We start from the raw sequence: 14,290 nt of genomic DNA, 5'->3' as shown, positions 1-14,290 counted from the left end.
AGTCATTATAAAAGGAAGTAACAAAACATGGAATCTGATTTAACCTAAAAACAATATTGGAGAGCCTACTGCTTATAGAATTAACACGTACAGAGGTTTAAAACAGGACCACAACTATATAATAGTTATATAGTTTATATATTATATAATAATAGAGAATGCAGCACCAATTGTTTTTCTTCCACAAATCATTCAAGAATTAGAGGAATCAGGGAGGTCAGTCAACAAATTCTAATTTTTTCTTTTTTAGCCCTCCTGACCTATGTACTGGCAGTTTAAATTATATCAGTTTTAATTACATGATCAACACTGTGATGAGCATTTGATTTAAAGTATATTAAATAAGAATATTTAAGGGTTTTTTGAACATGCAATAAAATAATACCAAGTAACAAACCTAGGTTATAGGACAGCAAACAAATCTTTGGCTAGGGACTAAAAGCTATAAAATATTTCAAAATTATAAAAAATAATCTCCAGATCATAATGTTAATATAAAGGGGCAAATCAGAAGTTAGATTATCTCTGGGAAAAAAACCTATTGAAAAAGGCAACATCTAAGAGTATTCCTTTTAAGATTAAAAAAATTCTATCATGTTAATCACTTTCCCAGCAGATACCCAACAAATACTTACTGAGCACCTCCAATGCTCCAGCAACTATTCTAGTTACTGGGGAGAGAGTAAGAAACAAGACAGACAAAATACCTGTCCTTATGGAGGTTACCTTCCAATGAAGATCCCAGATGATAAACACATACGTAATATGTCAGGGAGTACGATAAAATAAAAGCAAAGTAAGGAGTTTAAAGTGCCGTGGAAAGAATGGGAGTAAGTTTACTCTGCAGTCAATCTGGGCTTTCAGATGCCAGCTTAGTCTTTGACACTTAGCCATGCTTAAGACATGGTTATAATTTTTTAAATATCTTGGGGTAATTTCAGTTTGCATGCATGTGTATGCACACAGTTTTGTGCGTATGTGGGTTTGTTGTGTGGGCATGTCAGTGTGCAGACACCCATGAATAAATATATATACACCCATGAATATGTATGTTTCAGTGACAAATACTCACCACGTCTTTGATAAATTTGAAGGCCCCTGAGATTTGGGACATTATCTCTCAAGACTATTTTGTTGGCCCCAGTAGCCTTGTCAACCCTTTCAATGACCTCATATTCTTCATCGGTATAATAAAGGAAGGGGCCATAGACAGCAAGTCCCCAGGGGTAGGAAAGATGGTTTACCAGGATCATTCGATTTGTACCATCCACGTTTCCTTTTTCAATCTGAAAGATCAAAATTTTCATTATTGACTGTTTCATGGTGCAATGAGGAAAATGTTTAAAACCAATATTCTCTTAATAATGTTTCACATGTATATAGCACTCTCTCCTTTCCAGGGATTTCTGACTATATTTGATAGTCACATCTACGTAGGTGAGACAAACGTCATTGTGCCCATTTCACTGACGATGAAGCTGAAATCCAAATAAGCCAATCAACTTTCTCAGATGGCATGGTGACGAATAGGGGACTAATCCCTGCATGTGATATTCTGGTCAAGGATAATACACATTTAATGTCTAACTGGCCCTGCGTTTAACATCTTCACCAACTATTTCTGCAACGGAGATAGGAAACGTGCTCAACACACTCACAGCAAGACAGCAAGATAGCGCTGTTATATCAGCACAGTAACAAGCCTGAGCCAATATGACTCTGATGAACTAGAAAAGAACTCAAGAATGAAGTTTCTAACGGGAAGTGACAAGCATTCTGCTCTGGAAGAAAAACAAAATGTAGACATAGCTGGTTTGATTTCATTCCAGAAACTTGTCTCAAGTGCCTCCTCTGCGCCAGGATCTGAGCTGAGTGCTGGTAACAGAGAAACGGGGTGTGACTCCTGCCTTCCTGGACAAGGGAACCCAGCAGTTATGAGAGCAGGTTATGCCCTAGAAACAGACAGAGGTTCCGGAAGGGTAGAGAACAGGGGAGATAAGCTCTGAGGGGAGCTGCTGAGGGAGTGACCAGGACCAGATGAGCTGACCACGCTTGGCTGAAGTATCTGGAGCTACTTATCTGGGCCAGGGTTCCAGGGTTCCTTGTGGTTTTATGAAGACCACATGCCTCCATCACTAAAACAGGTTCAGGTTCATTAGTGAGGGTCGTGCTCTTGTCAAGGCTAGAGAGAAGTGGCCCAGAATGGTGGAAGTGGCAGAAAAAGGCTGGACCTGAGAGAAGAGGCATGGGGACAAGCTGCCAGGATTTTGTGATGATTAAATAAGGATGTGGTTATTAGAGTGAAGGAGGACCATGTGGGTTCTAGCCTAGGAGAAAGGAAGCGGAGTCATACCGCCAACCAGCTCACAGATTCCAGAGAGCGGAGCAGATGTGGAAACAGGAAGGGGAGGGGCCTGGGGAGTCTGGTCTGGGACACGCTAATTTGTAAGCAGAAGCCACACCATGTGGCACGAGCTTCTGCAAAGTGCTTTCACACACATCACCTACTTCTTTTTCAACATTATAAACACATATCAGGAGTGAAATGAGTACTCAGCGAGCTGTCATGAACTGAAAACCAAACCTACCGGACAATTTTATGGAGAGCATCCATGTCAAAGACGGCTCTGAGATCACTCCTGTTCTTTAAAGCAAGGAAGAGACTAGCACACACTCAACATCCAAAACAATATTTTAGCTGAGCAATAATTATTACTGAGCACCTTCTATGTGCCCAGTCCCAGCTCAGCTGCATAAGCACAGTAGTGAAGATCAAATGTTATTTCTGTCAATGAATGGAATTTATAGTTCCTGCTTCTTATGGCAGAATGTAATGAACTCCACCTTGGAGTTTAAAATTACCAGGAAAGGGAGTTTTCACACATCCATCTACCATGTTAGGACATTAGAGCATCATATGTAGCTGTGAGGGGGCATTGAGCTCAGAAGCTTGCTATTTTTTTTTTTTCTTAGTCTGTGCAATCGGAGAGCCTTTGAGAACTTGCGAAGAAAAGCACTGAAATCACTGAAACATGAAAGAAAGGGCTCTTAAAGGACAAATACGGAATGAGAAATGGAATTATTTTATCTTGAAGAAAAAGAAAGAATGAAGGAAAAAATATACGTTCTGGAAGGAACCATGCACACACTATAAAGAACTGGACTTCAGGGAAAGAAGTTATTGAGAGAAAGGGCAATAAAACACGGGTACAAATGGCCAAGTGAGATTTCTTGAAAACCACTGCCAGACAACTCAGAACAATCAATGTCAGCTGTGCAAGCTCGGCAACAAAGAACAACAGACTAGAAAGTGTGCTCATACCACTCCCGTGCTGCTGACTGCCCAGTAGAGTTTCTGCTCCTCAATATCGAGGGTGATAAACGCCACATTATCAAGGCTCCCAGTAAAGAGAGTTTTTCGAGATGTGCCATCCATGTTAGCGCTGGCAATCTTGGGGGGAATGCCACTGTCGGTTCCTCGGTCTGACCAGTACAGTTTCCTACAACCATGAAAAACAAAGGCATTTAGTGAAACAGATGCTTTCACTACATATTTAAATGAAAAACATGTCTTTCTTGTCCTCAAGATGCACACCATTCAAGGCAGGAAGTCTGAAACGTTAATATCTTGTTACATCCAATGTGGAGGAGTCCTTAATCAGTGTTCTCTAATGTCTGTATACTTCTTAGTTATTATTGGGGGAGAGGCCATTTAAAATGGTATCTGATACAGGATACCATTTTCCATTGGTGGGCAATCCTTTAGCTTGGTCACACAGGAAGTTCCCGGACTAAGAAGAGCCTGTATCAACAGTCGATCCTTTTCAAAGGCTCAGTATGCCCAGCACACTAGGAAGGACAAAGCTAATGTAAATGTGGTCAAGTACCTCCCTGATCACCTCTCAGCCCTCTTATTTAATTCTTTTCCACATCATCTACCACAAGACCAGCTACTTTATTTTCTGATTTTCGTGATGGAAAATGCAATGTGTACACATGAGCCCTAATCAGCACACAGTATTACCAAATCCGTGATCCATGAAACTTCATTAAAATATACGAGGGTTGCTTTCCATTCACAGTGAGGACATAACTTCTAGACTTGAATCCAAGTTTTCATTCCTTTCTATCTCACCTCCTGCTATAGCCTCAACAGACAACCCTCTCACACTCTTTCCCTATAAGTCCTCGAAACACTTAATTCCGATCATCTTTATATGCATACCTCTTTCACCACCAATCCAAGATACCCATCCCATGAACCTCCTCTTCAATTCTAAACTTCTCTACCTCTAAGTTCTCAGACTCTAAAATTCCCTGCTTCAACCCAACTCTTCCATCTCTTCCTTGCTCCTATTTTATTTCTTCCATTGAACCTGTTCTTTGCGCTTAAAACTTGTCTGAGCTCTCAGTCCTTCAGGCCCTCTATGCCTGGACCTCATACCATTGTAACCATTTTAACAATATTCTGATTTATTCTCATGATCTCCCATTGTGCCTACCTTGCTAACTACTAACTCTGAGTTCCTGTCATTCTTTTCTTTCTCCTTTCCCATGCCAGGCTGCCAGAAGTTTTCTGGACAGAGTCACAAAACTCTTGTGAATTCTGAGTTCACTAAAAATTTAAGCTACCGAAACTTAGCTAAGAACTCTCATCCCTGACTGAACACTTTCTTCCTTCCCCTGACCCTTTCCACTCCAGTTCTGATCAATCTTTCTAAAATACAGATTAGGTTCTATCATTCCCTTCCTCCAAATTCCCTGCTGGCTCCTTATTTCTCAAAAAAAATACAGTGCAACTCCTTAGCATGACATTAAAGTCCTTCCCTAGACTTCCCTGGTGGTCCAGTGGCTAAGACTCCACACTCCCAATGCAGGGGGCCCGGATTCGACCCCTGGTCAGGGAACTAGATCCCACATGCCACAACTAAGAGTTCACATGTCACAACTAAAAGATCCCTCATACCACAACTAAAGATCCCGCACGAGGCAAGAAGATCCCATGTGCTGCAGCTAAGACACGGCGCAGCCAAATAAATAAATAAATATTAAAAAAATAAATAAAGACCCTCTCTGATTTGTCCCCAAATGACTTTAGCTGCTGTATCTCCCATCTAGTCAATTGCCCCCTACTCGAAGTCTCTGGTTCCAGCCCTCTACACAATCATGTTAAATGCCACCATGTCTCTGGGCCTTCACTGCTCTTTGGCCTCAAGTACCACTTCTCAGCTGCAACCCATCCTGCACCTGCTGGAAGCCTTCTCATCCTTCAAGGTCTATTTCAAGTGTTTATCCACCCCCTTAAAACTTTCCACATTCATTCAAAGTCAAAATGCATTATTGTTCATTCTTATAATTCTATTTTAAAATGCCTGAAATTTTTATTTGTTTGGAATTAATTTTAAGTTCAATGTTATTAATTTGAAAAACAGAACACAATACACATTAAATATAACTTAGAGTTATTTCTTTCTTACTGAGATCTATATTTTTCAAATGTCAGCATATAAAATCAGAAAAGGCCCTACGTTTGAAATCTTCCATTTTATTAGACCATAATATTAACAAGGGTGGTGCTGTATAGAAGACAGACACTACTTATGAATGAATTCTCACCCATTAACAGGATCAATAGTTATGCCAACCGGAAAACCAACTCCAAGATTCGTCCCATCATTGGTAATCAGTGTTTTTCCGTATCTGACATCTCCTCGGAGTGTCAAAACCTATATAAGGGGAAAATAAAGAAAGCTATGATGAAGGAGAACTTAAACACACAACGAATTCAAAGCATGATTGTGGTGAATGGGAGGGTTTGCGTGATATTCAGATAATCCCTAATTGCATTTCAGGGCTATGAGAAAATCGGCTTAGAAAATGGGAGTAAGAAAACAAAAATCACCTCTCAAATTTCTATTTTCAATTCACCTAAAGTTCCAGGAGAGGATATTTATATGGATAAAAGAAAGATTCAAATGAGTGAACATACAGAATCATTGCCTGAGCGAAACTACAGAAAAAGATGAGAAAACTCTGGAAGACCAATGGGAACCCCCCAGGTCTCCTGCACCCCAGTGACTGGGCCATAGCATGCAGTGGCCCATCACTGCAAACACAGTTGATCAAACAGTCCAAATTTACACAGAGTTAAAGTGAATTCTGTGCCAGGTTAACAGCCTGAGTGCAAATCCTGACCCGGCCAGATCTGACTATAGGACCTGAGGCAAGTAAGTTCACCTCTCTGAACTTTATCAGTAAGTGTGGATGACAAATTCCCTTCTGCATAGAGGTGCCAGGAACGTGAGACAATGCATGTAAAGTGCTTCGCACAGCACCCAGCACAACTGTATTCAATTTTTTTTATTGGGACCTCACTATGTAGCAGGCCTTATACTAAGCATTATCAGATTTAATCCTCACAGTAATTTTGTGAGATAGATGGCATTATTATGCTCACATAACGTGATGAAAAAGAGGCCTAGAGAGGATTTGTGGTTTTCCCAATGTTATGTTTTTAAGTAATCTTGCTAGAATTGTTATAACCACAGTGTTATAACACTGTGAAACACCACAGAGGGATATGGATTACTGGACTAGACGCAGTTTCTTATAGAAACAAGGCTATTTTGATATGCACTTGAGACAGTCTGAGATGAGAAAAACTCGTAAGAAATAAGAAAATACCTCTTGATTTGCATGAAGGCTTTTCTATAAAATTACATTTCAACACAAACTGATTATTTGTGTGTTTCTATCTCTGCCTCTCTATCTATATACATCTCTCTCTCTCTCTCTCTCACACACACACACACACACACACACACACCACACACACACACACACCCTTCTCTCCCTCACTCTTCTCTCTATATTTTCTCTCTCCTGTGTGGTACGTTTCTCTCCTATTTGGACTAAAATAATTTTTCTCTTTTCAATTTGCCTCTTCCTGCTGCAATTTCTCTCCTTTCCCTAAGGATGGCTTTGGTTCAAAGGGAAGTCCGTCTCCTTGTGTTTTTTTTTTTTTTCTCTCATTTTTTTTTTAAATTTTACATCTTTATTGGAGTGTAATTGCTTTATAATGGTGTCTTAGTTTCTGCTTTATAACAAAGTGAATCAGTTATACATATACATATGTCCCCATATCTCTTCCCTCTTGCGTCTCCCTCCCTCCCACCCTCCCTATCCCACCCTCCCTATCCCACCCCTCTAGGTGGTCACAAAGCACCGAGCTGATCTCCCTGTGCTATGCGGCTGCTTCCCACTAGCTATCTATTTTACGTTTGGTAGCGTATATATGTCCATGTCACTCTCTCACTTTGTCACAGCTTACCCTTCCCCCTCCCCATATCCTCAAGTCTCCTTGTGTTTTGGCAGAGATGGAGCTCTCTCACGCACGGCCATGCTGTAGGGTTCACTCTTCAGCTACAGAATTGCTTTTAGTGAGTGAGCACACAGCTACCCCTAGCGGAAGAGTTGGAATTAAATGTGAGTTTCTCCTACTCTGGAACGGATATCATACAGGAAAACAGTACTTGGACACAATTTCTGTTTTTTTAATCAATCTAACATTCATCTGGAAGAGTCACAATTGATACCACCAAAGGAAAAAACCGATAAAAACACTAAAGGGGCAATTTACCTTTATGGATAGTCTAAATATATTGATGATTTGAGGGAAACAGGGCTCTGTATTCGCAGGATACCTTAGCGTCAAGTACTTTTACTTACTGAACTATTAACACCATTTTATGGATAAGGAAGCACAGACTCAGAGAAGTTATATAATTTGTCCAAGGTCAAACAGCCTGTGAGTAAACACCGTGCTTAGTCACAAAATGCATTTTCATATCTCAGGGTCTTTATTCAAGTGTTGTTTTTTTTTTTCTCCCTACTTCTTCATTATGCAGAAATAAAGGATGGTCATCCTTCAAGACTTAGCTCTCAAGTAACCTCTTGGGGGAAGCCCACCGTTCTCTCCCCACACACTTACTTCTGTCCTTAATCACTCTCTTTATATTCAACGCACATATCACACTTACACTGGAGCAAAGATATTTGTTTAGGTGTCTAGCTCTCAGATGTGTGAGCTTCTTAAAAGCAGGGAAAACAAATGTTTGATTCATCCTTGACTATCCAGGACTAACCATGGCACCAATCCATGGAAAGCATTTCCTAGTGCTTACTGAATGAATGCATAAAGGAGCAAGCAAGCCAGACTCGAAGCCAGGACTCCAAAGCAAGTTCTCTCTCCTCTGGACCTCACTGCATTTGGAGCACAATTACCAACTCTAGGTTTCCGTGGTTAAAGTGGCCTCGCCAATACACACACATGCACACGCACATACTCAGTTCTTCAACTGGTGCTTTTCTGTTGTATCTAACCCTGATGGAGAAGACACGTGCCCTGCTCTTGGAAGAGTATCAGTCCAAAAGAGAAGACCCCACTTACAAAGCAGGAGCAGATTAACTGCCATTTGGAATGAAGACAGTTTTCTACTGAGTGGACTCTAGAATGTGAGTTTGGTATTAAAGGTCTTGGGCAGTAAATATTGCCTGTGTTTTGATGGGTCAGTGATATTTTTCGTTGAGGTTGTGCAAAATACCTTCTGTCACTGTCAAAGGGGGTTGAAGCAGGCTAGACTGCCGAACTTGTGGTTTACAACAAGGCAAGGTTAGACCACCCACCTTCCCCAGAATCAGGGCAGTGAAGCTGACTGTTTAAGCCAGTTTCTTAGCTTCTGTGGGCTTCAGATTTTCATCTAACAAAGAGCTTGAACCAGATGAGGCTCCAAGGTTCCCTTCACGTTAGGACCTGCTGATTCTACCCGGCTTGAGATGAGCATACTGCATGCGTACTGTGAATGTCCCCGTCACTGTGACCGTTTACTACACTTGCCTGCCCTCCGGAATGTTGTAAGGATTGGATGAGACGATGTTTGCGGAAGACCTTTGTAAACTGTAAAGCACTGTTCTGACTATCGAATAAGCATTCCTCCTAGCAAATCTGCTCTAAATTAGCCACTTAGCTGCTGTGTACCTTCCTCATCTTTAGCATTAATCTTTCTGAACGCCCCAAAGAGAACCAACTTACTAACTGGTGCCCCATCCTGAGCAGTGGACTGTCACCCTACTGTCGCTCTCCCAAGACCAGCCCTTTGCATTAGGAATTCTCACTCTCAAAATTACTCTGAATGAATAATCCATCACATGTTTTAACCTTGTCCCAGAGTGGAGCAAACCAGTACTAGTCAAGTTACCTCTGATTTACTTCATGTGATTTCATACCTGTGCCCCTATAGAATTTCTTCTGGGAATTAGAGTAAAAAAAAACACTTATCTCAAAAAAGGAAAGCATCAAAGGAATCAGAATCAAGTTTCTACTTTCTGTTTCACTGTTGGAGCCATAGAAAGATTTCCATCTAAGAACAGAGGTAACCTATAAATTTGGTTTAGAACTGAAATCGTATTGAATACTTGATGAGGAAAGATAATGAAAATGCCTTGCCTACTATAAGCTTCCCTTTATGTTGAACTCCTTACATAATTTTTTATTTACCTTTGTATATATCTTAATAAATTATCTAACATCCTTTTATATGAACAAGTTACCCTTTATACTTAGGAGGAGACAAAGTAGGGCAGTAGAAAGTTCCAATTTTTAGGTTTCTCCTTGGCTTCAGAGACTTTGATAGTTAATATTAATATCCCTTGTGCTTCCTCCACATGACAGCATTTCCTGAGAATAGATTTTACGTGACTAAGAAACCAGTGTTTGTGTTAATAGTATTATGGAATCATTACCTTAATTGACTGAGTTCCACGATTGGTATAATAAAGGTTTCTTGATAGCCAATCTAAGGCCAGGCTCGTAGAAGCCCCCAAACTTGAAAGAGGAACAAACACTGTCCTGTTGGTGCCATCTGTCTTCACTCTGTGAATTTCACCCTGGTGAGAAAGACGAGGAGGGGTGAGCTGTTTCAAGGCCACAGCTTCACTGGCATCTACTGCCAGCTACTGTGTTTCTTTAACACGCCTCACACGTGGAAGAAAGGCAAAGTTTCAGGGCCACTGGCTGGGGTTACCGTGTATAACGCTAACGCCAGCAACACTGAAAACACTGATTTTCAAGTGCATCACAGGAATATACAAGGCTTACCATTCAGGCTCCCTCTGATATCGGCTACAGAAGTTTATTCCTTAACCACCACAGGCCAAAGAGTCATAAAAATAATCCAAGTTACAGGTGTGAATCAGGAGGCCAGGAGTATATTTTTCCACAGAGGTGACAAGCATCAACCACAAAGGTCTTCCCTCTCTTCCTCATTTGTATTTTCCTTGCCCCTTCCCCATCCTCACAGGTTTCTTCCCTAAAGGGTGAGGAAAGGGTCCCAGTGGGAAGGAAATTGGAGGAGTGTTCTTTTTTATCCTAGAGGGAAAGATTCTGAGCGAAGGCCACAGCGGCCACAGCAGATGCTTTCCTGGAATTCCCTTAGGGAACTATTGCTTTTGGTCTTGAGCGATGATCATTTTTATGTTAGTCTAATATCCTCATTTTTATGTTCGTCTAATAGACTAAAGCTCCTTAGGAGCAAGCTTTGTTACTGCTTCCTCTTGGCATGTACTCTGCAGTTGGAAGCAGTGAGTTCAGTGCAGGGAGAAGAGTAGTCACTTAATACTTGCTGAATGGATAAATATACCCAATAGCTTAAACGTGCTTAGTATCAGGTCTTTGCTCCAGGCCAACTTCCCACTGACATCCCTCACTAAATTAAAAAATGCTTAGTGGTAAATCTATTTATGTCTGGGCCACTTGACACCCAGCAAAAATATAAGAAGGCCTCAGGGCAGGTAGGCTCTTCAAGAACAAGTTGCATACTTTGAATGTTATTCGAAACTTACTGGATTTTCAAGCCAATAGATGAATTGCTCTGAGTAATCAACTGCAACGTCATAACCATTCTGTATCCCTGATATGGGCACCATAGCATCAAAGGTCTTCACCTCAGGGTTAAGGGAGATTCCAAAAATTATACTGTGTCTTACAACTATTAGGAACGCTTCATCACCTGTGAAAATAACAGAATATCTCTCAAAATTATATCCCAGACATTTAGAGTAACAGAAGGTAGTGGATTGGTACCATCTGATGGGACAAAATGCCACTGCAGAACTGCTGCAATAACCATAATGCATGATAGATATTTCACCAGATAATCCAGGGCCTTCCATTGGGTTTCAATGGGTTGCTGCGTCACCAGACCATCAACTTCACACATAAGACCTCTGGAATTACCCAAAGTAGATCAGCATTTATCATACTCTTCATTAATTCCTTACTCATGCTGCTAAACTATCCAAGTTTGCTAAGAGTCACAGACAAGAAGTTCTTCCATTTCTATACGCAGAATAACTCAGAGAAAGGAGAGTTGGATTTTGCCCCAAAATGTGAAAGAAAATTTATAGACTCTTCTTGGTGAATGGCAGTTCATTTGTTTTAATTATGTTCAGAAAATAACACCACACGGTGTTGCCTAGTGTTTATGAGAGACTTTAATTACTAAGTAAATCTAATTTACAATCCCACCAATTGTTGTTTGACTAATGTCGACCTTCCACATTAGATTCTACTCCCAAAGGGCAGCGACCCTGTCTGATTTACTCACTATTATGTCCTCAGAGCTTGGCTTATAATAGTTGTCTAATAAATATTTGCTAACTGAATGACCGCATAAATGAATAAATGGATGGATACATAAGTAAATATGTAAAGAGCGCCTTCTAAAGTTCTCAAAAGTATCTGTACATTGCAACTTAAACATCTTCATAATGCCTTATTTAAACTACCAGTTCAAGTAGGCTCTTTAATAGATAATGAGGTCCATTTTAAAAGATGATCTTCATCCAAATTATAGTCCCTCTATCAAAAAATTAATGAAGTTCACGAGTAGGGTTTTATTATCATTGCTCTGTGAGAAAAGGAAAACTTTGGAATGTGAGTTTTGTGTTATTAAGATATATAAGATATAGCACCTATTAAGACACTATATAAAATGATTAATCATTGCATACTCTTCATGGGCTAAAAATGGTGTTTGCATTATTTTGAGCATCAGGGAAGCTTTACATCTTCAGCAGGATCATTTTGACAATTTTTTCTTTACTTACTTTCATGTCCGATTAGTTTTTCCTTGTTCCTGGCATTTCCACTACGGAGAAATGACTCAATTTATTAACCTGGTACAAATCTAAAATGAAATTTGCAACTCTTCATGCTTAATACTTTCCAAAGTATTACAACATATAGCATTTAGTCTTTCACAGCAACCCTGCAAAGTTGTTTTCAGAAACAACCGAGGCCAAGGAGCTTCCCACAGCTTTGCAGCTTCCACAGGAAACAAGGCAATGAGATTAACTCCCAAGCCTTGACTCTCTCAGCGGCTCCACTATGCCTCTCTTCTGAACAACTGCAATAACCATAATAATCGTCACCACTTATTGAGAAGACATGCTACACAGCATGCAGCAAATAAGTACTACTTCATTTAATTTCTCTTCCTGAAGCCTCATAACCCTGCTTGTTAGATAGTTATCTCCCTCCCCCAAATTTCAAATGAGGCACAAAGAAATTAGCATATCTAACCCAGGTCACAGCAAGGTTGCTTGAACTCTCCAAAACCTATGTTCTTAATCACTCCTCTGCAAAAAGTGCAGGCCGGGTACTACTTATCGAATATCAGATCACCACTCAATTCATTTGATTTAACTGCAGAAATTAAACATTATGAGTTTAAGATGTACCCTGAATATGCTGAGATGATATTTAATGATGTATTAATTATATGTTATAAATGTTCATTGGCTCAGAGAAACAAGAAATATTTCCCAGTTTCACAGGGGAACTATTACTTACTCAAAACCTGATTCTGTTCTTTTTAATGGGTAATTTTTCTTTTGCTTAATTGGAAGAATTTCAACCAAAGCACTGTTTAAGGCCTGAAAAACTGCATTTCTCATCCATCAAACATGGACCTTCCTGATTCTTCTAACAATCTCTTCCCTTGAGAGCACCCAGCACTACTCCTTCAGCCATTACTCTTCCCTGGGGATGGGTCTCAGGACCTCCATCATCAGATCACTGCAGGTGTGTTTGAAAGGGTTTACAGCCAGTGAACATTTGTGGGCCACAGACCAGAGATGGGGTATCATTTAATGCGGCACTGGCAGAAGTGACCACTGAGTCAGCAGGTGGCATAGGAAGGTGCATGAAAAGTGCTCCATGGGAAAGAAAACAGGAGTGATTTTATGACTATACACATCTATAAAGGAATGAGCAGGTGAAAAACAGGAATGGAGAAGAAGCAAAAAGGGACATTGGAGGGTTTGTCATTCACTCAACATTTACTGAGTGCCACTGTGTGCCACGGGCAAAAAGCATACATCAAGGAATCAGGTAGAGGATTTATTCCCAAGGAACTTAAGAGTCGGGAGGGCCAGACAAAGTATATGGACCATGACAATGAAAGAGTAGGCACAGCCGCACCTAGGGTTGGCTGGAAAGGAGTTCAGGAGGTCTTAGTCTTTTGAAATGACAGAACATTTCTTCATTTTCTATCTTTCATGTCATGATCCTATTAAGATTAGTGTTAGCAGAGCAAAGAAGTGAAAAACAACAGTCAGGAATGGGAAATTTATGTTGTCATTAAGAGGTGACATTTATGACTCCCAAGCCTAGCTCCTCCCAAAGCATGACCTTGAACAGCCCTGGATTTGCGGTTGTTAATTTTAGGGGGTGCTGGGAAGATGTTCTGGTTTGAGTTTTGGGGGTTTCTTTGGCATTGTGGGGAACATATTTGCTAAACAATAAAAAACTATTTCATACAGAGAAAGCTCTCCCTTTAAAATTTTATAGCATAAAATTAGGAAAAAATAGAAATATCCCATAATCCCCCTTCCCAACTGTAAGTATTATTGGCACTTGTGTATCTTGTCCTCCAGATTTTTTTAATGCATGATTTTACATAGCCAATATTAAACCATCTCTGCTTTTTCGCTTGATCTTATCACATAAACACTTCCAAAGATATTTTAGACACTTTGCAGACAAAATTTTAGAGGCAATCGGACATTTAAATCAAGTAAAACGTTTTCATCTATGAATGTTAACAGTCTTCTAAGCTTCCTGCTGGAAAAAAAAAATGCAACATTTTTTTTTAGTTCACATACATTAGCACTCAGTTACCCAGCTGGTGCTCAGAAGCCGGTTGGAAAATATTGAAAAGGTTCCACCTCA

At 40.2% G+C, this 14,290-nt stretch overlaps 1 protein-coding gene across 1 annotated transcript in view; it reads right to left on the bottom strand.

Annotated features, from left to right (window-relative positions):
• LRP2 (LDL receptor related protein 2) overlaps positions 1 to 14,290 on the bottom strand; it is a 197,641-nt gene that overhangs the window by 73,105 nt on the left and 110,246 nt on the right. The window contains exons 32-36 of the mRNA XM_029225973.1: positions 10,900 to 11,066; positions 9,802 to 9,945; positions 5,617 to 5,726; positions 3,323 to 3,500; positions 1,073 to 1,286 (exon numbers count right to left, since the gene is read on the bottom strand). Coding sequence (XP_029081806.1) covers positions 1,073 to 1,286; positions 3,323 to 3,500; positions 5,617 to 5,726; positions 9,802 to 9,945; positions 10,900 to 11,066 — 813 coding nt within the window. The remainder of the gene's footprint in view (positions 1 to 1,072; positions 1,287 to 3,322; positions 3,501 to 5,616; positions 5,727 to 9,801; positions 9,946 to 10,899; positions 11,067 to 14,290) is intronic.

The sequence above is a fragment of the Monodon monoceros genome, unplaced genomic scaffold (assembly GCF_005190385.1).
Source record: "Monodon monoceros isolate NGI ecotype Baffin Bay Population unplaced genomic scaffold, NGI_Narwhal_1 Super_Scaffold_16, whole genome shotgun sequence".
Classification (NCBI taxonomy): domain Eukaryota; kingdom Metazoa; phylum Chordata; class Mammalia; order Artiodactyla; family Monodontidae; genus Monodon; species Monodon monoceros.
Note: the sequence above shows the minus strand (reverse complement) of the source record. Positions and strands in the feature narration are given on the sequence as shown.